Raw genomic sequence first — 23,871 nt, forward strand, 5'->3', positions numbered from 1 at the left:
TTTGGAGTTGACACGTTTTCTGGGTTGTCCGAGTCGAGTTCGGTTGGAACTCTTTTTTCGTCGAGATCCGCAGACTCACGGATGTCGGTGACTTGTTAGCTGATTTTCGGTTTAGGCGAATTAGGCATGACAAAGTGGCTGGAGAAGCCTCCCGTTCCGTCAGCCGTGTGTGCCTAGGAACCAAAAACGAGGGTTGTGCCTTCTGGCACGTTGTTGGCGTCGCTTGATCCGGGCTATCGAATTTGCTGATGAACTCGCAGAATCCCCTACCTGGCGTGCCAGCTGTCGGTGTGTACCGCCAAGCCTGCTTAGGGATACCCTTAGCAGTAGGGTTTGTAGGTAGGGATCGACGGCTCTGGAACTCGATGGTGCAAGGAACACAAAGATTTAGACAGGTTCGGGCCGCGAGTTGCGTAATACCCTACGTCCTGTGTGGTGATTTGTATTGCCTTAGGTGTTGATGATTGTTTGGAGGGGGTCCCTGCCCGCCCTTATATATCCGGGGGGACAGGGTTACATGGAAAATCCTATCCGAGTACAGTTGGAGCCCTACTACAACACGATCGGGTAGTTTCCTTTGTACTTCAGCTAGTTTTACGCCTATTCGAGTAGTTACAAAAGAGGTAAGGTACATTCATGATCTATCCCATACTCTAGAACATTCTATGCCTATAAGAAGTCACGCTGCCCCGGGTCTGACAGCAGTTTCCTCGGTTTGGCGGGATATTACCGCAGATTTATTCCAGACTTCTCCAGAATTGCAAAGCCGATGATGGAACTGCTAAAGAAGGATGTAAAGTTTATATGGGATGCGAAGTGCGATGAAGCATTCCATACGTTGAGAGCACATCTAACCATCGCACCAGTCTTAGCTCAACCTGACAATAGCAAGTCCTACGATGGTTAATGTGATGTATCGGGTACTGGTCTTGGCTGTGTTCTAATGCAAGACAATCGGGTTATTGCTTATGCTTCCCGAGCTCTTCGGCTACACGAGCTAAATTATCCCACTCATGATCTTGAGCTAGCAGCGGTTATTCATGCTCTCAAGATTTGGAGATACTATCTTATGGGCACTCATTGCAACATCTATACCGACCATAAGAGTCTCAAGTATATTTTCACTCAAAGTGAGCTAAATATGAGACAATGCAGATGGCTGGAATTAATCAAGGTCTATGACCGGTAAGTTCACTATCATCCGAGCAAAGCCAATGTCGTAGCCGATGCACTCAGTCGCAAGGTTCACTGAAATTGTCTTTCAGTGGAGTCGTATAATGACATATTGTGTGCTGAAATACAAAAGCTGAAATTGGAAATCATTCCTCAGGATTCTCTGACTCACATTTCTGTGGAACCGACACTTTATGACCAAGTCATCATGGCACAATTACATGACAAGAGTGTCGGAATCATCAAACAAAAAGTACTAGAACGCAAAAATAAATGTAAGTGTTTCCGTGTGGATCATAAAGGAATCTTATGGTTTGAGGATCGCCTAGTCATTCCCAAAAATTATGAGCTGCGGAAACAAATCTTGGATGAAGCACATCTCTCTAAATTTTCCATTCATCCGGGTAGCACCAAGATGTATCAGGATCTCAGGCAAAATTTCTGGTGGACTCGCATGAAGAGAGAAATTGCTAAATATGTCGCAGAGTGTGACACATGTCAGAGAGTAAAGGCTAGTCATTTGAAAGTTGCTGGAACTCTCCAACCTTTGCCAATTCCGTCCTGGAAATGGAAAGATATCAGTATGGATTTTATTATGGGCTTACCCAATACCTCCCAACATCATGATTCCATCTGGGTTTTTGTCGACAGGCTCACAAAGACCGTTCATTTTATTCCGGTGCATACTAAATATCGGGCCAAGAAATATGCTGAGATCTATATTGAGCAAATAGTCTGTCTACACGGTGTACCCAAAACAATTATCTCAGACTGTGGTACTCAGTTTGTGGCAAGGTTTTGGGAGCAACTCCAAGAGGCCCTCGGAACTAAATTAATTTGAAGCTCAGCTTATAATCCACAGACTGACGGGCAGACCGAACGGGTGAATCAAATTCTCGAGGACATGCTTCGAGCATGTGTTATCCATTATGACAAGAACTGGGACAAATGCTTGGCTTTGGCTGAATTCTCCTATAACAACAGCTATCAGGCCAGTCTGAAGATGGCACCATTCGAGGCCTTGTATGGTCGACGGTGTCGAACTCCTTTGAGTTGGTCCCAGGCTGGAGAACGCAAAATATTTGAACCCGAATTAGTGGTCGAGGCTGAGGAGAAGGTAAAAGTGGTACAAGCAAATCTCCGAGCAGCCCAGTCCCGGCAAAAGAGTTATTTTGACAAGCGGAGGAAACCTTTAAAGTTCAATGTTGGTGATCATATTTACTTACGAGTTTCACCAACTCGAGGCATTCAACGCTTCGGAGTCAAAGGCAAGTTAGCACCTCGCTACATCAGACCATATGAGATCATTGAAGAATGTGGACCAGTGGCTTATCGACTGCGACTTCCTTCACGACTCACAGCCATCCATGATGTTTTCCACATATCCAAACTCAAAAAATGTGTTCAAGTTCCGACCGAAATCATCGATCAACAGGAAATCTTGGTGGAACCCGATCTCTCTTATGTTGAATATCCACTCAAGGTCTTGGATCAAAAGGAAAGAGGTAGTCGTCGAATGGTGGTAAAATGTATAAAATTCAGTGGACTCATCACACTGAAGAAGAAGCCACCTGGGAGACGGAGGACTATCTCAATCGACATTTTCTGGGTTTTCTTAGCTCTACCTCAGGTACCTTTATCTCTGTCCCTGCTTCATTCATCCAATCTTGGGACGAGATTCTTTTTAAGTGGGGTAGGCTGTGACACCCTAGGTGTTTAAAAGTCAATAATAGACACACTAGAGCAATTAGTTCAATTAGTGGAACTAATGAGTGGACAAACAATTATTAAATGGTAACTAAAGACAAATGAAATTCAAATTGAAATATTGGTTTCAAATTGTGAGGGCAAATAAAGAAAGTCAAACTCTATTTCATGTACAAATCACCTCACCAAAATATTGTACACTAAATCTGATACCATTAGTAACATGTGCATAATAACTAATGGGCCCAATTTCAACCCAATTAAATAAATTAAAATGACCCTTTTTATAGAGTTTTTGAATCTTTAAATTTAACTCACAAACCATTGCTCAAATGAAAAAGTGCATAACACGAAAGTTGTAGATCTCGAACAACTGAACAAAAATGGTATTCAAAAGTTTTCATTTGAAGCCAAGAAGAATGAGAAAAATTAAATTTACAGAACTGGATTTTGGAACTTTAATCTATTTACGAGACTGCCACTGCCAGCATCTCTCTCGTCTCGCGCCGATCGTACTCCGGCGACGGAAAACCGCCCCGGGAACGGCCAATGGGCCCGCGTACCCCTGGTTTTGCTCGAAACCGCGTCGCCCTGGCTCGTCCTCTACTTGCCACGTGCCACAGGCCACTTGGCCCAGCGCCACGCGCCCCCGCCATGCGCTAGCACGACCGTCGGTGTCGCCGCTTGCCGTCGCCTGCCTCCGCCCTTGCTCGGCCAAATCAACCTCCCCCAGATGTCGTTAGCTATGCCACGAAGCCTAGCACGCCTATAAAAGGAGCAGAACCCCCCGCTCGCGTACGAAATCCCGCCCTCTGCCCGCCATTGCCATCGGTGAGCAGAGCTAGCCGTGGCGCCGCCTCCCCACCATCCCATTGCCCAAACCCGCAGCACCACCACCTTCCCAGGCCTCCGCTGAAGCTCCTGAACCCGGCCACCCCTTCCTTCCACCACCGGAGCGCCGCCGGCCACCGTCTCCCCCAACTCCGGCCGCCGGCCACCGTGGAGAGGCCATCTCCGACCGCCTCGGCTCCAAGCAAGACTGCCCAGAGGGAGAACTCGAGCACCTCTCCATTATCCCCTACCTTGCCCCCACCTCTGGTGACTCCCCTCACCGGAAACGTTGCGCCTTTCCTCTCCCTTGTTCTGTACCTCCGCCAAGGGACCTTCCTTTAAAAGAAACCAAAGTTTCAGGGTTTAAAGTGCAAAATGTACATGAACTTCAAAACATCAAACTTTCAAATGTGTAGAAAATCGTAAAAAAAATCGTAAAAATGCAAATACAATTGTTCTGGAATCCTTGCAATGAAATCTACAAGTTTTGTTACATGCAAATCTTTATAATCTGCCCATATTTTAATCTAGGAAAAAGATTAGAATAAAAGGGACATAAATGTTCTAGGAGTTTGGTTCAGTGGCTAGGCTTGGTTTTTCGATATGTTGTTCCTAGTACTGTTAGAAGCATCTAGTAAAATTTTGAATTCAGTTTGAAATCATTTGCTAGCTCAAATAGCTCAGATTCATAGATCTACTAGTTAGCTTCATATATTAATGCTGGTGAAAATAAACATGGTTTAGCTTTGAAACTTTTTTGGATGAACAAGTCACTGAACTCTTGCTGATCTACAAGTTTGAGAAATTTAGATCTAGTTTACTATATATTTTGTTTAATGCTTTTTTTATAAACTTAATTCATGATATATAGTTTCTATGCTTAGAAAAATTTAAGTTTATTTCTAGAACTCGGTTTTAGTCTTGGAATCATGCCTGCAAAGTTTGAACTACATTTACTGAGTATTTCTATAGTTATAAATCATGCTTGGTATATCATGTCTAGAATTGTTATTTTTGTTCTGGATGTAATATTTCATATCTGGTCATGATCTTTGAACATGTTCTTAGTTACTATGATTGCTTTCCGTAGTAAAATTTTGGCATGCATTACTGGTAATCTTGAATCTTGAATAAATATGCAAATTCATATATAATTTAATGCATAAGTAATTAATGTGGTATAAGTAATATTTGATAATTTTTCTGAAGCATGTTTATACCATTTCTAGTTTCTGGTAAAATTTGGAGAGCCATAACCTTTGTAGAACTTCTTGTGGAATTTATCTTTGTTGCTAGCATGTTAGTTTTGTTAATTTTATAACTCCTGTTGAATGAGTAGATAAAATCTGAAAAATTTACAGTACTGAGAATATCCTATCTTGATGTTTCTGTAAAATTTGTAGCTCCAGAAAGCATGCCTATCAACCTGTACAAATTTGTGAAGTCTCTAGGTTAATCTGTTTGCATGATTTTTCATGGTTAGATGTCTTGTTATTAGATGCTGAAAATTTTACAGTAGATGCTAAGTCTATCTAATCTGTGCTACATAAATTTTTCATCACCAGATCATAATACATTTTCTGCTATGAAATTGTGAACTTATGCTTATGTTTTAAGTCTAGGAAATTAAACACCCACACACTCATTCATGAAGTAAGTTAACTATAAGTACTACTCCATAAATGACTGCCTAGGAAATGAAATCACTAAGATCATCACTAAGTTAACTTTTCGTTGGACTGCCACTATATTGTGAAGGAAAGAAAGATCATATCATGTTGTAATAATGAATCTTTGCATTGCATATAGAATCGGTTAATCTCATTGACGGTGATTACAAGTTGATTCCTTCGGACTCTACTACTGCGTCAGACGTTAATCTTAATTGTACTAACTTAGCTCAAGAACTAGGCCAAGCCCCAGAGGACTCTCAGCCTGACAGTGCCCAAGAAGGCAAGCCTCGGTGCATAACCCATTATTTTCCGCATTATTATTCATCTAACTATTTGTATATGTTGTAATAATTCTATTTGTGCATTTACGTTTTCTAGGCGTTGATCGAAATCCTTAGTGCATGATCCCTAGGAACCTATGTTTGACATCCAAATCTTTTTATCGACTAGTTGCCACACTAACTAGAAACGGTAGAAGACGAGTGGTTGCCTGCCTCTCGCGAGAAAATAGGAATTTACTGACTTTTCCTTCTGCTGAAATATAAGGACAATGGGCGGGGTTGTATAGTTGTGATACCCCGCTGGTGTAGTCGAAAATGGTTAAGGTCGCAGTATGTGGCTCATTTCGTTATGCTTTTGAAAGTACTAGCCATATGCCAAGAAATATGGTAATCGGTAAGCTTAAATACCTGATTGGACCAGCACGTGGAATGTTGGTAAACCCTCTTTGTAGAAGTAGGATTTATTTTTGTTGCGATGTACGGGTGTAGAGTCTGCGTACTCTGTAGTCGGGGAGGGTACCCCGTGTCCATGGACTAGAGAAGAAAGGGGAAAAGTTGTGTGGGTGACTTGGTTCCCATACGTGTGCGTTAGGTTCCCCTGGCCAGGGTTGAAATTCGATTCAGAATCGTCCGCCTCTCACGGCATGAGACTGCTTAACGTTTTCGGTCACATAGAGTAACAAGTGGAACATGATGATGATAATACTGCTGGATGATTAAATGGTTGCTCTACCATGTTTGAGTAGAGTTAGATGCAAATTTAGAACGGTTAATCCAACTAGAATATGACAAAATTAGAATATGAAAATAAGGATCAACTCTTAGTGGCGTTTTTGGCAAAACAAACCCCACAAACCAAAAAGTCTTGCATGTCTAGTTATCGGACTATAGTATATCCGGTGACGGGTAAGTCTTGCTGAGTATTAGTATACTCAGCCTTACTTGTGGCACTGTTTTCAAGTACTAACTTCAAGGATTTGATTGCGAGTCTGACTTGGCCATGTACTTTGCCTCTGGGCTGGTCTGTTGAGTGGGATGGTCCTTCAGCTGGTGCTGACCACCCTCCCACTGAGTGACGTGTTTCGTACGGGCTTTATCGATGCATCACATGTTTCGCTAGACGTCTTTTATTGCTTCCGCTAAAACAATGACACTTGAATAATTTGAGTAGTTTGGAACTCTGTAGTACTTTACTATTCTGAACATGATTTTGTAATAAATTTACTTTCCGCTGCAAACTCTGAGATGGATGAGATGATCTGTGTTGTAATCTCTGGGCTCACCTTTGTGTGGGTGTTGTCTGTGCAATCCTGGAGGAGCGTGGCTTTTATCGAGGCTTCACTCGAGGAACTACCAGTGCATGCCGAATTGGGTCAAAGTTTCCTAGCAATGAAGATCAGTGCACTCGGGCCCAGTCTTTTGGGTGGTTCCGCCACATTTCCCGGGTTTGGGTGCGTGCTCCCGCAAGAGGTCGCTCCGGGACTATGAAGCCTCACCCTGCTGTATTGGGGCTTGTGAGGACCAGTATCCCTTCACACCAATACTGGACCTTCCCCTACACTGATCTCTATCCTCCTACAGGCTTGGTGCTGCACGTAACTAGCTTGGACCGATTCTTCCCTCATAAAGAATAAGTGGTGTGCACGTCTATCATAGTTCCATCACCAGGTCTAGCTAACTCAGTCCTTACTTGCAAAAACGAGCATCTTTGTCACAAGTGTGTATCCGCCGCAACGGTCCGCGATTGGCACCCATCACAGGTATTGCCCCTCCAACGCCTCCTCAACTATCAAGGACCCCGAAGGATCGATTCCCCACAGGGAACACTGGTACCCACAACAGGTACTCGCAGGACGTCCCAACACACGCCCCAGCCCTTGATCAAACGACCAAGTTAATTCGCTCACTCCCGCTGGATAATCCTAATCACCAACTCCTCATATGTGGATCTCCACTTACGCCAAGACTATCATCACAATATCCCGCATTTACACATACACAGCAAGGCAAGATCTCTCGACCATTCATAAATGGTAAAGTAGGTGATCAAGAGATAAACAATCAAGTAGTCTATGCAGGTTCAATATAACAGTAAGTAAAGAGGTAGCGTACCTAGCATGTCATGCCTAATAGGTTTCCGAAATCAGAGATGGGTGTGAACCTGGCAACTCATAGTCTTCCTGAGTCTTCGGGGCTTCTAGTCATTCGGGGCGTCCTCCTGAATCTCCTGGGCGTCGGGGTAGTCCTCCTGGGCCTTCGGATCATTCGGGACATCGGTCAACTCCTTCTCGTAAGGACCTATTCGTAATTATGTATAAACATAGGAACCAAAGTGCAAAAATGTACAAAACTATCCAAATAAGATTCAACTCGCAACAAAACCTACTCTAAAGGGTAGATCACGATTTTAGAAAAAATATGAAATTGATTTCATAATTTTCGGATGTTCGGTTAATTTATTATGAATTTTCTTAGGTTAAATCATTTTATGAAATTGATGATTAACAGAAAATGAAGAACATATTAGTTAGCCACGTGGCAGCACTGGAGTGTGACACACATCATGCTGATGTCATCAAAATATCAGCACGCGTTTAGTACTTTGATGACATCGACAGTGGGCCCTGCTAACGTAATCATTGACCGGTCAACACTGACCAAGTCAACGATCAAAGGGATCAACATGGGGCCCGTGGGGTTAGCGAGGTTCGTATGTTAATGGGTCCCATTGGTCAGTGACTCAAGAGAAACTGATTGGTCAAGCCCGTGTCAAGTTGGGTTAAAGAAAAAAGGATAAAGGTAAAGACTATTGCTATGTGCATAAACAGGCCGAAAAGGGAAACTAGATTGGTTTGGCTTGGCCCAATAGCTTCTATTGCGGGCTGGATATTCACGGCTTCAATTGGTGGGCTGACTCGACAAACAGACCAAGTTCGGCCCAAGTCGTCCCTTCCTCTTTATTTTTTTCTCCCACTCTCTCACTTCCAAGAATGGACCACGCATCGGTCTCTCTTCTCTCTCGCTCTCTCTCCTTACAACTCACTGTCGGGCTGGTTCCTTGGCTCAGGCCGCTAGCTCTCTCCTTCTTCTCTATTTCTCTTACAAGACGGGCCCACGGGTCAGTGGCCGCGGGATCTGGTGTGGTGGCTAGATCCAGCATGGCCGGGTGCGCGCATGGCCACGTGTGTGCCGTGGGACTGGGATGGTCACCGGAGTGGGTGGGTGGGGTCGCTGTGTCAAACACTGCAACTTTTAACATAATTTTGTTGTTTGATTTTGTACTCGATACAACAGGTGACCATGGTGCTGTACGAGGTGCTACGCCTGTACCCTCCAGCCCTGTTCGTTATCCGGCGGACACACAAGCAGACGAAGCTCGGAGGCGTCACTTACCCGCCGGGCCGCCGGATGTCATGTTCGTGGTTCCCATCATGTTCATCCACCGCGACCCTGCTCCGGGGGCACGAGAGGCACGACCCCGGCGAGTTCAACCCGGGGAGGTCCGCCGAGGGCGTGTCCAAGGCGTGCAGCGACCCGGGCGCCTTCATCCCCTTCAGCTGGTGGCCGCGCATCAGCATCGGCCAGAACTTCGCGCTGCTGGAGGCCAAGCTGGCCATCAGCATGGTCCTGCAGCGCTTCGCGTTCGAGCTCTCGCCAGAATACGTGCATGCGCCTTTAGCATCCTGACACTCCGTCCGCGGCACAGCGTTCTGGCTAGGTACGCCAGCTCTGATGAGCACATGTGTATTCTGATTAAAACATTTTGGTATTTGTAAATGAAGTGCATTTTTGCATAGAAGTTTCATGCAAGTACCCACGTGATCGACATGTTTTCTCAAAAGCCATAGCAATCGTACACCTTTAGGCCTGCTAGCCTTTTGTAGAAAAGTGTAACTAGCTACTACTTACATTCATATGCAGTTCATATAGATCAGAATCAGTCAAGTCAAACTAGGCCGGTCATGGCACTACCTGCAGAAGATGAAGTCCTGCAGTCAGTGAACAACAGCAGCTACACAGAAACGTGTTTAAGGTCCAATTCTATTGGACTCCCAAAAAGCTCAAAAAGCATTAGACTTGAAAATTCAATGATCACAAGTAGAGCATAGCCAGGTTACCACCTCACAAATAGGCACAGTGAGTGGTGAGCTACTACTTTACCGTTGAACATTTTATCTGTTCACACAATCATACAAACTCTGTTTATTAAGCTCTAAACTACATACTTAATCATAGGTATAGTTGTTTCACAGCTCAGCATAATCATCATGATCAGAGCTTCTTCAGCTTGACCTGAGCACCGTGCTCAGGGCGCAGGGTTATCACGGTGTATGGTGCGTGGGTGTAGGATGGCGATAGCTCAAAGGAGAAGCGCTGGAGAATGGTGCACAACGCCATTTTCGCTTCAAGTAATGCAAAATTTTGGCCGATGCAGATCCTGGGTCCCCATCCGAATGGAAAGAAGGCGGTCTGGTACTTGCTGGCATTAGAGATGCCCTCAGAAAACCTCTCCGGGTTGAACTCGCTTGCATCTTTTCCCCAGATGGTGGGATCATGGTGAATGAACAGAAGGGGCATCAGAAGGTTTACTCCAGCAGGGTATTTGATCCCACCGAGCTCAATTTCCTTGTAAGCTCTTCTGTTTAGAAAGATTACTGGTGGGTACAACCTAAGGACCTCGTATAGAATAATCATTGTTACCTGCAGAAGCAAATCTGAAGGTCAAGATCACTAATCCAAATATACAGTACGAAAAAACAACAGGTACCCTGGTTGTCCTCTGAAAGGTTACTTCAAGATCATGGATTGGTTAGGTCTGCTGACTCTGCTCCAGCATTCTCAGTCTATTCATATGGTCAGCCATGATTCAAGGTGCTAATGTTATATTCTTTTTGAAAGAAGCTAGGTGCTAATGTTATCATTGCTAAGATTTAAGCCCTTGTAATATTAACCAGTAATTTTCCACAGAATGATGTGATGATGATCATTAGTTCAATGAACGGAAAGAAAGTATATTTCAGAATTATTATCAAATCCTTCTATTATCATCACTCTAACCAAGTAATGAAATTTACCAACGTTCTCAATGGCCTAAACTTTGAGCATTTCACAATAAAAGTGCACTGATCTCATACTTACAATCTTCAGGCGGCTCAACCTATCAAAATCTGGTCTAGCTCTTCCAAAGTGATTCAACACTTCTTCTCTTGCCAGCTCTCGCCATTCTGGGTGCATGCTTAGCACGATTGTAGTCCAAGTTAGCAGGACTGATGTTGTCTCCATACCTGCGAAGTAAAATAGCTTGCATTCCTCAATTATATCTTCTGTAGACATTCCTATATTCAATTCTCCATTTGATTCTTTCATGTTTGACTCTATCAATAAGCCCAGTAAGTCATCGCTATTTTTTTTTGAACGAACAACACTCGACGAGTGCGTTTCTATTGATATAGCAGAAAAAATACAAGATTATGTCCCTGAGAAAAAAATATCACGGTAACAACTTGGCGGGTTGGATTGGGGCCTCAACACACGGCAAACTCAACTCGACTCAAACTCAGGCTGGTCGGATTGGGGCGTCGACACAAGCCACACCACGTCTCAAATGAGACAACTCAGTCCGGTCGGATTGTGACATCGACGCGGAAAACACACTGGGCAACGGAGGCAAAAAAGAAGCATAGCCGCTGCGGCTAACAGCCTTTCTCATCTTCTGAAGTCGCCGTCGAGTCATGGCCCTTAGTCGATAGGGAAACGAGAGGAACGGACAGCACCGCACCGAGAAGACCACCGCCATGCGGGACCTGCTGCCATAGTGCCATTGCAGCATCGTACATCATCTGGCAGGGTGGAAACCATCGAACCCGGACCGCATGCAGGCCGCCTCGTAGTCGTCGCCACGAAAACACAACACGCGGGGGCCTTGCCACATCTGCCGTTGGACTCCTCCTCACTCTCGTCACCTCGCCGAAGACACCGCATGCGGGGGCCTCGCCACTTCCGCCACAGTACTCCGAGTCACGGATTCGTCTATAATGTCGCCACCAGGATGAAGAACAATGATGCCCCACTACCACGATCCCCGTCAACAGCTGAACCACGCCCTCCGGACGACAGCATCTCGTTGCGAATCCCGCGTACCAGCCACCGCCGCCATGGTAGCAAACCAAGTTGTCGCTAGCGCTGTCTTCCGACGATGTACCACACCGGAGTCGCCGAGCAAGGCTGAACAACCCGCCGTAGTCCGCTGCAAGCCAAGTTGTCCCATGATGTTGGTGCCGCAAGCGCCGTCCTTCGACGCAGTTCCACGCCGAACTGACGATTGCCAGGCAATGCCAGCCGCCGCGGACCGCTGCAAGCAGCCCAAAACCAATGCGCATACGACAACCCCTGATCTCTAACATGATTTCAGTCGCCACCGCTGAATTCAACAACCCCCATTGAGCTTGCCACTTGCAACGAGCTGCCCAACCAAGCCATTGTATCCACCGGCTAGCCAAGATGGGTCTCCAACGACGCCTCCAAGAAGGTAGCGACGCCAATGGCGCCGTCGTCGCTCGTCCCACAAATGGACAGGGTTTTCGCCCAGAGAAACAACACCACAGGGACGGGCTCCAAGATGACGCCTCCAACACGGGAACGATGCCCTCAGGCGCCGTCGTCATCGCCGTCGGCAGGCTTTCGCCCGGAGAATCCCGTCCCAGTTGCGTGCCCACATCTTGGCAAAGCACAGTAGCAATCCCGGGGCCGGTGTTGCCGCCGTGCCACCCTGCGCCGCGGCTATCTCGCTTCAACACGTTGCCTCCACGCAGCCACCCTCCACTGCCGGCTAGCATGCCGCCCCCAGCCGCACCTCAATAGAACCATCGGGGAGGCCACGGGCATGCCATCCCCGGCCGCAGCACCACGCCACCGCCAGAACCCGCGGACGTACCTCGTCACGCGCACCACTGCGCGCCATTGCACTCGGCGCCGCCCTCCTCGCCGCGGCAGCCGGTGCCGCGACCTCGGACGCGGCCGAAGCGCGGCCAGCGCAGGACGCCCCCATGCCGCTGCACGCCCCCGCACCTGCAGGCCATCAGCAAGGAGGCAATGTGGTTGCACCCATCGACGCCGCTTAGCCTGCCGCACTTCTCCTCGACACCTGCGACGACGTCGAGGGCTACCGCGTCCCGGCCAACACCCGCCTGCTCATCTTTGGGCCATCGGTTGGGACCCGGCCATGTGGGAGGTGCCGCTCGAGCTCCGCCCCGAGCGCTTCCACCCCGGCGGGACCTGCGCGGGAACTACTTCGAAATCATCCCCTTCGGCGCTGGCTGGTGGATCTGCGCCGGGAAGCCAGCGGCCTGCACCACCCACGCCATGGCCGGCCCAAGCCACGAAGAGAAGCCCCGCCCGCGCACAGCCACTGATCCGGCCGCCGGCAAGCTGGATCTGTGGCCCCCCGGCCACCCTCGCCGCAGAGAGCTGCTCCCGCTGGCGAACCACCACGGAGGCCCCGACGGCCGCGCCCATCCGGATCCACTGAAGAAAGAGGAAAGGGCCCCGCCGCCGTCCTCCTCACAGGCCGCACGGGCTTCCGGCGGCCCGCTCGGGCGGCAACGCGGCAGGACGACGCGATGGTGGGGGGCGGGGGCGAGGGAGCCTGAGCCGCTTGAAAGCGATCGGGTGCTCTAGCCTATGAGGGGAAGGGGGTGAATTAGGCACTATTAAAACCTTAACATATGGCTCCAACTAGTTTGCACAAAACTTTAAACTAAAACAAGCTATCTAGATGTGCAACTACGGTTCACCTTAGTGTGAAACCCTTATCCCAAAAGAGTTTTGCAACATATAGCAAATCCTAGCAAGATACTACACTAAGAAAGTAAAGGCATACAAGTTGCAATAAGAAATGCGGAATCTTAAAGAGAGGGATGAGAGGAAGCGAACTCTCGACACGAGGATTTATCCCATGGTTCGGATTGCCACAAAGGCGCCCCTACGTCCACGTTGTTGATGCACTCACGAAGAGTATCGCTTCCTGGCAATCAAGTTTCTTCCGTGAACACAATCACGGTCACCTTGATCCCGATCTTCACTAAGAGAGATTGCCCACAAAGGAGGGGTCTCCGTCCCCAGCACAATGTCGTCGGCGCCGCTCCACACCAAGCCGGAGGGTCGTAGACTTGTCGGCGAGCCACCAAAGCTCCAAGGATGGCCGGCGCACCAAGATACAATGTTGGTTCACTCTAGAACCACAGCACAAGGATCTAAACCTTGCTTGTTCACTCACTCAAGAGCTAACCTAGCACTAACACTCACAAAGCTTATGCTAAGGACTAAGGATTTGATCTTTGTGCTCATGGATGGCTTGGAGGTGTTCTTGGGTGTGAGTGAGATGTTCAGCAACTCCAGCAATCTTCAAATGGCCGGGGTGAGGCGTATATATAGGACACCAACTCTTGTAGCCGTTGCTCCAAGGGTCAGCAGAAAACAGCATACCATCGGATGAACCGATGCCTCTGTCTGGGGTGGCGTTGGTTCATCCGGTCACTCTCAGACCCGAAGTACCCGTTGAGCTTCTGACGCACTGTCTGCGACACCACCGGTTTAACCGATGACTGTGTGTCGGTTAAACTGGTCACTCACAGCACTCAACTAGTCGTTGGCCTCTTTCTCTCCTGCTGACGTCATTACACTGGTACTATGCTCGGATGCACCACCGGTTCAACCGATGCTGAAGGCTTGGCTCCTGCGTGCTTGACATCGTCTCTGGAACATAGTACATCCAATGCACCGATGCCTAGCTTGACGCCGTCGGTTCAACCGGTGACTTGGCTATCTTGACTTGGTCTTTGCTTGATCTCCATTTGGTTCTCAGATTTGCACCGATGCCAGGGCGTCGGAACTTCCGACAACCATCGAATGCACCGATGCTACATGCATCGGTTCTTCCGGTGCTCCTGTTTTCTGCAGAACTCATCCAATTCAGCGTTTCTTTGAGTTCTTTCTTCGTGTATTGTTTTGTATGGCCTTTTTACTTCATCCCTTGGATCTAGAAATGTTCACTTTAACAAAACCATTAGTCCCATTGATTGCGTTGTCATACGATCACCAAAATCACTCGAAATGGCATAAATGGTGCCATGTTCGTTACAATCTCCGTCTTTTTGGTGATTGATGACAACACAATCAAAGCAAGCATAAAATTTGCAAGAATTGACAAATTGAACCACTTACACTCCCCCTTTGTTCCTCCCCCTATTTGCTACTCTTCTCTCATGTTGACTTGATCCAGTCGGCATTTTTCCCTTTTGGAATATACTTTTCCTTCTTGGGAACATCTCTCCCCCTTTGTTGGGAACATGCCCTTTGTTGAGAATATGCCTTGCTTTGATCCACATTTCTCCCCCTTTGGAATCAAATCACCTAAAAGGTCTTGCAAAACAATATAGCTCAAGAGAAGATTAGTAGCATAGGGAGTTAGTTTCATGACTTATGATCCAATTGTACGATATCAATGAAGATACCGATTGAAAATTTACTATGGTGGATCACAAAATCATGAAACCAGCATGACATGAGCTAAACTTTCCACAAGTGTGTACACAACATGATAATGTGAAAATCAAGTGTACAACTAAAAGATTCAACAAGAAAGCTTAGATCATATCATGCACGGAGATAGCTCTAAAAAAGATAAGAAATTGACAATTATACCAATTGAATGAGTTTAGAACCTTACATACCTCCGGGGGGTAACTTTGTTTACCTTGCATGTACCGATTTGAAAGTGACTTGCAACAAATGAAGTCTTTAAACAAAGAGCACTTGTTACACCAAGGTTAAGCAAATGTATGAGCATATAGCCTTTGAACTTAGATATGAGCATTTAAGTTCAATAGAGCATGGCTCAATATGCATGAAGCACAATCTATCTAATCACTCTTATAGAGTTGTTTGTTCACATTGATCGTGAATAACATTCTCTTAGAGTGTTAATTCCATCGTGAGACTACAAAAGATAAACTTGCAAACACAATAGTCTCAAAATCACAAACCATAGAGTGAACTCCCCCTAAATGTGTGCATTTAGTATTTGAATCACCAAGCAAATGTATGCACATTGATTTTGACACAATTGAGAAGTTTACCCTATAGCTTGTGTTCATGGTACACATATGAAATACATACCTCATGAGATCCATGTACCATGAAGGGTAACCTTGTGTAGCTTTCTACACACATCAAACCATGTAGGTTGCTCATGGGTTAGAATTATGACACAAGCAACCCACCATATATCACACTAGAAGATGCAAGACATGCAAATATCTTACCAAGAGTAATGGAGCTACATGATGCTTGAATTGAAATCTAGCTACCATTACCTTATGGGGGACTTGGGCAACGAATGTCCAAATTGTGAGCTTAGCTTGTTTTGGCTTGAACCTTCACTTCAACTTGTAAGCTAAGCCTCCAAATCCCCCGAAGCCGTCCTTGGCTTTAAGTTTCCTTTGGAACCCACACCATTCGAGGCCCCTTCATATTGGTGATGATGTCCTTGGGCACCCAAATAGAGTGGTTCCAACTCCTTTCCTTCTTCCCAACATTGTGAGCAACCATGTTGACATTGGTCTTCTTTTTGATCACATAGGTGGTGCTATTACTTTTGTTCCTCCTGTTGGGCTTGGTGTTGATGAGAGAACTCTTGATTGTAAGCTTCTTCCTTGGTTGAGGACACTTGTTGGACTTGTGGCCTTCTTTGTGGCACTTTGAGCAAGTCATGGCGGACTCCTTCTCAAGTTTCTTCACCATGTCTTCACGGTTATCTTGAGAAGGTTGGACATTGCTCTTTATGCCTTTGCCCTTCAATCTATACAAGTCCTTCATGATCCTTTCCACTTCTTACTTGAGCTCATCATTCTCCTTGGCAATGAGATCATCACATGATTATATAACAATATTTTCATTGCATTTCTCATTGCAAGGGTTAGAGCAAGATTCATCAATTAAATCAATGCAAGAAGTTGAAGCATCTACCCTAGAGATAGGAATTGCATAAGAGATAGTTTGCTTCATTTCCAAAGAGTCATTTGTATCATTAATGCTCTCAAATTTTAATTTAAGCTCTTCATGCTCCTTGCTAAGTAATTTGAATTTGCACATCAAATCTTCAAAATTTGTAGCTAGAGAAGCATTTAGATCTTTGAGAGCACTTAGGTTTTTGATTTCCTTCGATTGCTTCTTAATGACTTTTTGGTGCTCATGAACAAGGTCAAGAAGTTCATCAATTGAAGGAGAGTCGGAGTCATCATCACTTACATCGCTATCCATACCTTTGGCTATAAAGGAAGTGTTGGATGATGAAATCATGCGGGTGGTGAATTTCTTGTTTGATTTATCACTTGAACTTGCACTTGATTCTTCACCACTGCTTACCCATTCACCAAATACGGCATATGATTCATGCTTGTGCTTCTTCTCCTTCTTTTGCTTATTCTTCTTGAACCTCTTCTCAACCTTCATGAGTTGATGGTGATGCCCATCTTTGAGGAAGACCATATACCCCATTGAATTGATTTCCTTCAAGCATTTATTCATCTTCTTTACTTGCTTGTAGAGGTTGGGGTTCATTGGCTCTTTTTCATCATTTGAGGAGCTTCTTGCATCCTCCTCTTCCTCATCACTTGAGCTATCTTTGATGGCCATCTTCTTCAACTTCTTGAGGTGTTTGCATGCAAGTGTGCTATGTTTTGGTGAAGAAGATAGCGTCTTTATCTTGATGTCATTGCGTAGCTCATGGGCGTTCACCTTGTTGAGGACTTAATTTGGTGTCATTGTATCAAGTTCTTTCTCATATAGAATTATGGTCACCAAATCATAGTCCGGCCTTCGGAGTGAGTGAAGGATCTTGCGAATGAGTTCCAAGTCTTCAATTTGCTTCACACCTAAGGATTAATCTCATTCACAAGAGTATTCAACCGTGAGTACATTGATTCGGAATTCTCATCATCAAGTTGCTTAAAGCTATTAAGCTTATCAAGGAGAACATGATATCTTTCGTTGGCAACATCCTCTATGCCCTCATGGTTCTCAATGATAGTCTTCCATAGCGCTTTAGCATTTTTACAAGAATAAACACGATTGAACACATTGTCACTAAGAGAAGACAAGATTATGCATTTAGCGGTGACATCATATTGCTTCTCTTGTTGACCATTATTTTTACACCTTCACTCACAACTCTTCAAACGTTTAATCCCGTTGCTTGGAGATGGGCTTGCATCAAGACCTTCCAACGTTGGAAGCCCGTGCCGTCGAACCGTGGAGCGGCTCTAAAAGGATCCATCCTTTCTCCCTAAGAGCTAACTCACTAGGCGGTGAAGCCTACCGATCTAATGATCCGGTAAACACAAATTTACCAATGGAATTGGCTTTCTTTGTGAGAGAAGTGAGTCCCGGCTCTGATACCAATTGAAAGCGATCGGGTGCTCTAGCCTAAGAGGGGGAGGTGGTGAATTAGGCACTATTAAAACCTTAACCTATGGCTCCAACTAGTTTGCACAAAACTTTAAACTAAAACAAGCTATCTAGATGTGCAACTACGGTTCACCTTAGTGTGAAACCCTCATCCCAAAAGAGTTTTGCAACTTATAGCCAATCCTAGCAAGATATTACACTAAGAAAGTAAAGACATACAAATTGCAATAAGAAATGCGGAAGCTTAAAGAGATGGATGAGAGGAACCGAACTCTCGACACGAGGATTTATCCCGTGGTTCGGATTGCCACAAAGACGCCCCTACGTCCACGTTGTTGATGCACTCACGAAGAGTATCGCTTCCCGGCAATCAAGTCTCTTCCGTGAATACAATCACGGTCACCTTGATCCCGATCTACACTAAGAGAGATTGTCTACAAAGGAGAGGTCTCCGTCCCCCACACAATGTCGTTGACGCCGCTCCACACCAAGCCGGAGGGTCGTATACTTGCCGGCGAGCCACCAAAGCTCCAAGGATGGCCGGCGCACCAAGATATAATGTTGGTTCACTCTAGAACCACAGCATAAGGATCTAAACCTTACTTGATCACTCACTCAAGAGCTAACCTAGAACTAACACTCACAAAACTTGTGCTAAGGACTAAGGATTTGATCTTTGTGCTCATGGATGGCTTGGAGGTGTGAGTGGGTGTGAGTGGGATGTCCAGCAACTCCAGCAATCTTCAAATGGCTGAGGTGAGGCGTATATATAGGCCACCAAGTCTTGTAGCCGTTGCTCCAACGGTCAGCAGAAAACAACATACCATCGGATGAATCGATGCCTCTGCCTGGGGTGGCGTCAGTTCATCCGGTCACTCTCAGACCCGAAGTAGTCATTGAGCTTCTGACGCACTGTCTGCGACACCACCGGTTTAACCGATGACTGTGTGTCAATTAAACCGGTCACTCACAGCACTCAACTAGTCGTTGGCCTCTTTCTCTCCTGCTGACGTTATTACACCGGTGCTATGCTCCGATGCACCACCGGTTCAACCGGTGCTGAAGACTTGGCTCCTGCGTGCTTGACATCGTCTCTGGAACATAGTACATCCAATGCACTGATGCCTAGCTTGACGCCGTCCGTTCAACCGGCGACTTGGCTATCTTGACTTGGTCTTCGCTTGATCTCCATTTGGTGCTCAGATTTGCACCGATGCCAGGGCGTCGGAACTTCCGACAACCATCGGATGCACCGATGCTACATGCATCGGTTCTTCCGGTGCTCCTGTTTTCTGCAGAACTCATCCAATTCAGCGTTTCTTTGAGTTCTTTCTTCGTGTATTGTTTTGTATGGCCTTTTTACTTCATCCTTGAGATCTAGAAATATTCACTTTAACAAAACTATTAGTCCCATTGATTGTGTTGTCATACGATCACCAAAATCACTCGAAATGACATAAATGGTGCCATGTTCGTTACACCGCTCGAGTCGCCCGCGCGGGGGCGATGTGAGCGTCCGTTTCCTAAGTCATCGCTATTAGTTTCACCATTTTTGATAGCCTTCTCTCTTTTCTGAATTATTCCACGCAGAAGTTTGCAGATATCCCGATCAATTTGTCTCATCCTTCTGTTATTTTTGGTGGGCAAGAACCTGCAGATGTTCAATAGCATTATAAGTATAATAGAAAATATTCTTGTTTGTTGATGCATTACTTTGCCTAATCATTTATCTCCCAATTCCCTTAGACCAATGAATCATAGGAGTGAAAAAGATGATATTGTTCACAATATTCTTGAATAGATCGGAGAAATCTAATTTCTGTATCTCTTCCTATACTGGAAACAATTTGGGGTCCTTGAGAATGCCCAGCTATGCAATTTATTTGTCATGAGTTTTGCTAATGTTGGAGGGGAAGAACGAACCAATAGCCTGGGATAAACATTGTTTGGAAAGACTGTAGTATAAGGCGTTCAGCTTGCTCTCCTTGCAGCTGGAAAATTCTCCTACCCTCCTGATAGCTGCTACCAAACGCAGTTCTTGAGATGGCATCTCCAGTAAGATTTTGGAACTCAGGCCAGACATCAATCTCAGAAGACGCCTCATGCGACATTAAATTTTCCCATCTTGTAACCATTTCGACACAGCAGGTAGAAAATACTGGCAACATCCTCTGTGAATGACACATCTTTGTTAGTACAGATATTATCAAATATGTGACTTGCGAAACTGAGAAAAATAAAGTCATGAGAATAAAATTCAAATAACCTTTATTTTCTCATGGTGAAAAGCAGGATTGAGGATCCTCCTGTGCTTTGCCCATTTCTCTCCTTCATGATTAAAAAGCCCGTTGGATATCAACTTCCAGACACGAGCTGTCTTCGGTTTGCCAAAGTGGCCAAACTTGTTAGACAAAATCTCTCTCACTAACTCCGGGTCAGGAATCATCATCCTTGGCGTAGGGCCAAACCAAGAGAAAGACAATTTCCCTGCATTTGAGGTTTGAAGTAACCTCATAAGAAGACCAACAAACTGCATCGAAATCATTTTCCTACACTAAAGCTGTCACAGCCCTTTTTGTTGACTACAGAAAAGGGGAAAGAAACTGACTGTCACACGGGAAGTGTTATTCAAAGGCGTGCTCTAGTTTGATAGTTGTCAAATACACACAACAGTACAACACAAGTATACCATTGTTACATATACACATGTCGTCAGAAGAGAAGTGATTGCAGCATAAATCTTGTCATCGGGCGTATAAATCTATTTTGCGCATGCTACCTAAGTGATTGTTGGCAAATTTGCCGACGGCCAACCAAACGTTCTCAACTTCTGATTTAACTGCTGTATCATAGAAATATCCTAAGACAAATCATGCTATCTCGATTAAAAAGAACTAGCCTATCAACCCGTGCGGGAGCACGGACTAATTAGAATTAATATAAAAATGAGGTCATATAATTATAATTATCTATCTCTCACTCCCTTTTTCATCTATTAAATATTGTAACACACACTCTAAAATATATATTTATCATATCTAGTTACAATAGATATCATTTTGTATCACATCTCCATATGTATTCGATATATATTTAGTTGAACTATTAGTTTGTGAATAGGTATTCATTATCTCTTCCAGCATCCCTGAATACATGGTGACATATGTCTTGGGTAGTATTTTTGCATAAACAATTATATAAATAATATATCAATAATGATAGAAATAATAATTTAGAATTTTATATGCAATTTAGCGGCGTGTTTTAATTATTTTTACAATGACATAGGTGGGTAATTTGCACAAAGATTAGGATGTTACTTTAAATTTATTTTTATAATGGCAGATGTGGGTAATTTAGATACATATTTAGAGGGTTACTTTAGTCTATTTTCATAATGGCAAAGACAGGTAATTTATTAGAAAAGATAACAGATCTGATGATTATTATAATTAGAGTTGTTGGATTGATGACCGAATGTTTCTGAATTTTGTGAGAATTTATAGGATTTTTCTATTTTCTTTAGAGTATCTATCTAGGATTCTAGAATTTTAGGTGGCTTCATGTGGAGGGTTCAAAGGAGACTACAATTAGTAATAAGTAATAGTAAGATTTCACGTAACTAAAGTGAAACTGAAATGAAGGTTTTTGTTTCTCTACCGAGGAGAATAATGAGAGCACATAGAAATTACCGTTCTCCTTTACGAGGTCGTGGAACATGGGCTGCACGCGGGGGATGATGTCGTGGCAGCCGAGCGGCAGCGGCTTCGTCCGCGCCTCTCGGTTGCGCCGGGCGTTCTCCCTCACGTCGCCGGTGAAGAGCCGGTACCTGGTGCCCCTGAGGCCCTGCGCCCGGAGGGCCCGGTCGAGCTGCCGCGGTGTCCACCAGGCCCACTCCAGCGTCCAGGCCACCAGCCATAGCAGCACTGCGGCCGCTGCCGCGCCGGCCAGGGCCTGCCACGGGGAGGCCTCCCGCAGCGCCAGCAGAGCTCGAGTCGCCATTAGCTTCTTGCGCAGTGGTAAGCAAGAAGAAAGTAGAGGTCGGGTGGGATGAGGGGATGTGCGACTGGGAGCAGTGTGTTGTGCTATAAATTAAATATATTAAAATGATGGAGCTCAGGCGCTCAGCTGGAACGTGCGTCTTGGCCACTCTGCGTTCTTGACTTGAAGCCTTTTTCTTGGCTTATAGACGAAAATTCAACATGGTTGCTTTCATAGTGATCTTGACCAATTCATGATATATACCATCTGTCTTGGATTGCAGAGTTCATTTCTACCACCAGCAGCAGTTCCTAAAATCAAACAGCCTGTTCGGCTTGGTGATAAGCCGTGGGTGGCTGGTACCGAGGTAGCTGCAGTACCGGCATATTATGTTTGCTTATTGATAATCACGTTTCCATAGGAGGTATCTGCTACAGTAACCAGCCACTACAGTGCATAGCCTCTCACAAATCAGCCGTGGCTTATCAGCCAACCGAACAGAGCCAAATCAGTTTTTTATATCTCAGTTCTCAAAAAGTTACCGAAATAAGGCCAGCATACATGTGCACCGTCTATGCTTTTATATTGGAACGAACCTCACATGTTCAGCCCCATTTTAGCAAAGATATGGGCTGAGAGGTATAACTACTTGTTGGAATTGGGAAATTTTATGGCTGGATTGTTTCTCCCCATAGCCCTTCTCTTCTCTTTATCTCCTCCATTTTACACAATGGTTCTTATACATTTACTGATTACAACAATACACCAACACTCCCCCTCAAGATGGGCTAAAGATATTCAACATGCCTATCTTGTTACATACCAACTCATTATCCTTAGGACCTAAACCTTTTGTGAGACAATCACCTAATTGACCACGAGACTTGACATACTCCAGCCTTAGAGCACCACTATCTATCTTCTCCTTGATGAAGAACCTATCAATCTCCACATGTTTCATTCGGTCAAACTGAATTGGATTATTTGTTATGTTGATTGCCGCTACATTGTCACAATGAAGCAACATAGTCTCATTCTTCAATACCCGAAGCTCCTTGAGAAGACTTTTCAACTAGATCATCTCACACAAAGCCAAGGCCATCGCTCTATGTTCGGCCTCCGCAGTAGACCTTGATACCACAGCTTGCTTCTTGCTTCTCCATGAAACAAGATTACCACCTACAAACACACAATATCTGGATGTGGATCTTCGATCATCCCTACTGCTTTCCCAATCAGCATCATAATACCCTTCTAGATTCAGATGACGGTTTGCTCTAAACCACAACCCCTTACCAGGGTTCCCTTTAGATATCTCAGAATTTGGTAAACCACCTCCAGGTGCCTAGTTCTGGGATCATGCATATACCTGCTCACCACACTCACTGCATAAGCAATATCAGATCTAGTATGGCAAAGATATATCAACCGACCAACTAGCCTCTGATATCTTTCTCGATCCACAGGGTCACCTGACTCAGCACAAGTTTGGTGATTCCTATCAATAGGTGATCCACATGGGCGACAGCCAAGCATCCCTGTCTCTGCCAATAGATCAAGTACATACTTCCTTTGGGAGAGAATAATTCCCTTTGATGATCTAGCAATCTCAATACCAAGAAAGTATCGAAGTGGTCCAAGATCCTTTACCTCAAAGGCTCTACCTAGCCTTTCTTTTAGTTTCTTGATCTCCTCTACATCATCCCCAGTGATAACTATATCATCAACATAAACTGCTAGGATAGCAATATGAGAGCCCT

General features: G+C 45.2%; 2 protein-coding genes across 2 annotated transcripts in view; both read right to left on the reverse strand.

The window, feature by feature from the left end:
• Window positions 1–22,274, reverse strand: part of LOC120676197 (cytochrome P450 72A15-like) — a 58,388-nt gene extending 36,114 nt beyond the window's left edge. Inside the window, exons 1-3 of the mRNA XM_039957428.1 lie at window positions 21,823–22,274; window positions 20,397–20,617; window positions 20,054–20,301 (exon numbers count right to left, since the gene is read on the reverse strand). Coding sequence (XP_039813362.1) covers window positions 20,054–20,301; window positions 20,397–20,617; window positions 21,823–22,132 — 779 coding nt within the window. The 5' untranslated portion in view covers window positions 22,133–22,274. The remainder of the gene's footprint in view (window positions 1–20,053; window positions 20,302–20,396; window positions 20,618–21,822) is intronic.
• Window positions 9,737–11,047, reverse strand: LOC120676198 (cytochrome P450 CYP72A219-like). Its single transcript, XM_039957431.1, has 2 exons — window positions 10,805–11,047; window positions 9,737–10,366 (listed from the first exon to the last, which is right to left on the reverse strand). Exons 1-2 carry the CDS (start codon window positions 11,030–11,032, stop codon window positions 9,938–9,940), a joined length of 657 nt encoding a protein of 218 aa, XP_039813365.1. The 5' UTR covers window positions 11,033–11,047; the 3' UTR covers window positions 9,737–9,937.
• Window positions 22,275–23,871: the final 1,597 nt, after the last annotated feature.

The sequence above is a fragment of the Panicum virgatum genome, chromosome 5N (assembly GCF_016808335.1).
Source record: "Panicum virgatum strain AP13 chromosome 5N, P.virgatum_v5, whole genome shotgun sequence".
Classification (NCBI taxonomy): domain Eukaryota; kingdom Viridiplantae; phylum Streptophyta; class Magnoliopsida; order Poales; family Poaceae; genus Panicum; species Panicum virgatum.